This window comes from Monopterus albus, unplaced genomic scaffold (assembly GCF_001952655.1).
Source record: "Monopterus albus unplaced genomic scaffold, M_albus_1.0 scaffold88.1, whole genome shotgun sequence".
Taxonomy (NCBI): Eukaryota; Metazoa; Chordata; class Actinopteri; order Synbranchiformes; family Synbranchidae; genus Monopterus; species Monopterus albus.
In genome coordinates, this window is record NW_018127968.1 from 1,561,564 (window position 1) to 1,563,657 (window position 2,094).

The 2,094-nt window shown below is 39.5% G+C and overlaps 1 protein-coding gene across 1 annotated transcript in view; it reads right to left on the bottom strand.

The window, feature by feature from the left end:
* The window catches only part of akap17a (A kinase (PRKA) anchor protein 17A), a 7,181-nt gene extending 5,341 nt beyond the window's left edge, over window positions 1-1,840 (bottom strand). The window contains exons 1-3 of the mRNA XM_020607691.1: window positions 1,587-1,840; window positions 378-725; window positions 50-53 (exon numbers count right to left, since the gene is read on the bottom strand). Of these exons, the coding sequence (XP_020463347.1) occupies window positions 50-53; window positions 378-704 (331 nt within the window). The 5' untranslated portion in view covers window positions 705-725; window positions 1,587-1,840. The remainder of the gene's footprint in view (window positions 1-49; window positions 54-377; window positions 726-1,586) is intronic.
* Window positions 1,841-2,094: the final 254 nt, after the last annotated feature.

Below are 2,094 nucleotides of genomic sequence, written 5' to 3' on the forward strand. Positions count from 1 at the left end.
GGACTCAGTTGTCAACCTAATAAGTATAACTAAAGCAGTCTAATCCAACAGCCCTGCAAACATTCAGTTGTGATGAAGATTATAATGTGCTGTTTTGCTGAAACTGTTTTAGAGAAGTGCTGACTGAATTTTATCATCATTTTTATGATGTTGTTGAATTACACTGCTTTATGCAGAGAGGTGTATCTAATATTTAGTGTATTGTTGTTGACATATAAAGGAGGGTATCAATGCATTCTAAACACTCAGTGTAAAACACTACAGTCAAACCGCAGCATCCAAACTGACCATGGCATTACCAATTTCAAATGCTGCAATCAGCAACATAACTAGCACAGTTTCACTACAATATATGTGCTTCACTTCATCAGTCTTACCTTCAATACATCAGTAAATCCACTGAGTTTGATGCTCTTCCCATCCAGACGGCTTAGCAAGTTTTTAACCACCATCTTGTTTTCCACCTCCCCCTCAAAGCGGATGAAATCCATAGTGCTTTTGGAGATGCGCAGGGCTGAAAATTGCTCTGGAGCTACCATTGTCTTAACTCTCTCCATTACTTCCCAATTGGAGATGCTCTTGCCTGGCAGCTTGAGCTGGGGCAGCGCAACACTGATGGTCATTTTGGCAATGGGCTTCAGGTACAAGTTGTACTCAGCGGAGAGGCACACTGCCTCTGTAGTATCATGAACAATGGTGGTCATTACTGCAGACAGGCTGAGAAGCAGCAGAAGACAGGAGAGAATGTTAGCACATGTTAAATTACTTTTACTGCTCTCACTTTCCAGTATATTAAAAACAAGTAAACGGCAGTGTACAAACAAAAACGACAGAAATAGTGATTCACAGATTTAAGCTTATGATTCACAATGGCCATTTGCTACTATGCAGAGATCTCCATGCCAAACTCCATTCAACAGTCTGAAAATACAATGCTGTTGATCTCTGCTGTCGATCCTCAGAAAAACCTAGTTTTCTATCTGAAACATCAAAATTAGAAAGACGCATTTAGTTAAACTTTAACTGTTTGATCTGTAATCACCATTACAGAGATATCAACATATTCTGATAGATAACTATCGACACATTTGTTTGATTAGCTAGTTAGCGTGTGTCTCATTAAACCACCAAGATTCAAACAACTAAGTAAGCGTAGAGGACTGCCGTTAAAGTTACATTCAACCTACTCATTGTATCAGCAACGCTATCTTGGACCCATTTACAAACGATTCATCTCATATGAAGCTATGGAAAAGCTTTCTGTTGTTTGCTTGTTAGTTAACCCATAACGTTACTAAACACTATCGAACCATGCCTGTGTGCTAGCTAACGCTCAAAAACTGTCAACTGTAACGTTACTAGCATAACGACAGCAGTAAACTTTACCAGATCTTGAAGTAGGACAAACTCGGTGCTAACTAGCGATAACCCTGATGAAACGAATGATAAATAATGATGCTAATAATTCAGAAACTATGTTGAGCAAAACACTAGCTATTATGTGCAAACTGTTTTGATTTAAAAACAACATTAGCTACTTCTAGCTACTTGCCGGGTAGTTAGCATGAAGTGTCGTGCAACGTTACCTCTATTGGGGTTTTAGCTTTTAACGACCGTGTGAGTACTTCCACATAACGTCATACTAAAGTCAGCTATCACAGTAAATTTAACCGATACCCACCTAACTGCTAGCCTGCTGGTAAAAAAATTACTATACTGATTTAAAGAGAGCCAAACTGCAGAGAAAGAACTTGATCCATGGATGTATTTAGTCACTTCCGCATGCTGTGAACTTTGACCTTAAAAAGAAACAACGTGCACCAGTCTCCCGGTATCAGCCGTGTGGCCTTATTTTAGAAGAGCGACACCATGTGAAGCAATGGGATATGCAGCGTATAAGAAAATATGAAGATACCAATCCACTTTGTCTTTCCTAATTCCACCTTCATCTGAAATAGTATCTTCCAGCTTCTGAACATACCGGATCCAGTTAATCAGCAGTGGGTAGGGTAGGGCTAGCTGGAAAACAAGGACTGGGATTGGCCACCCCTGTTTTAGAGGCACATACTGTAGCTTCACTTTTATATATAATTC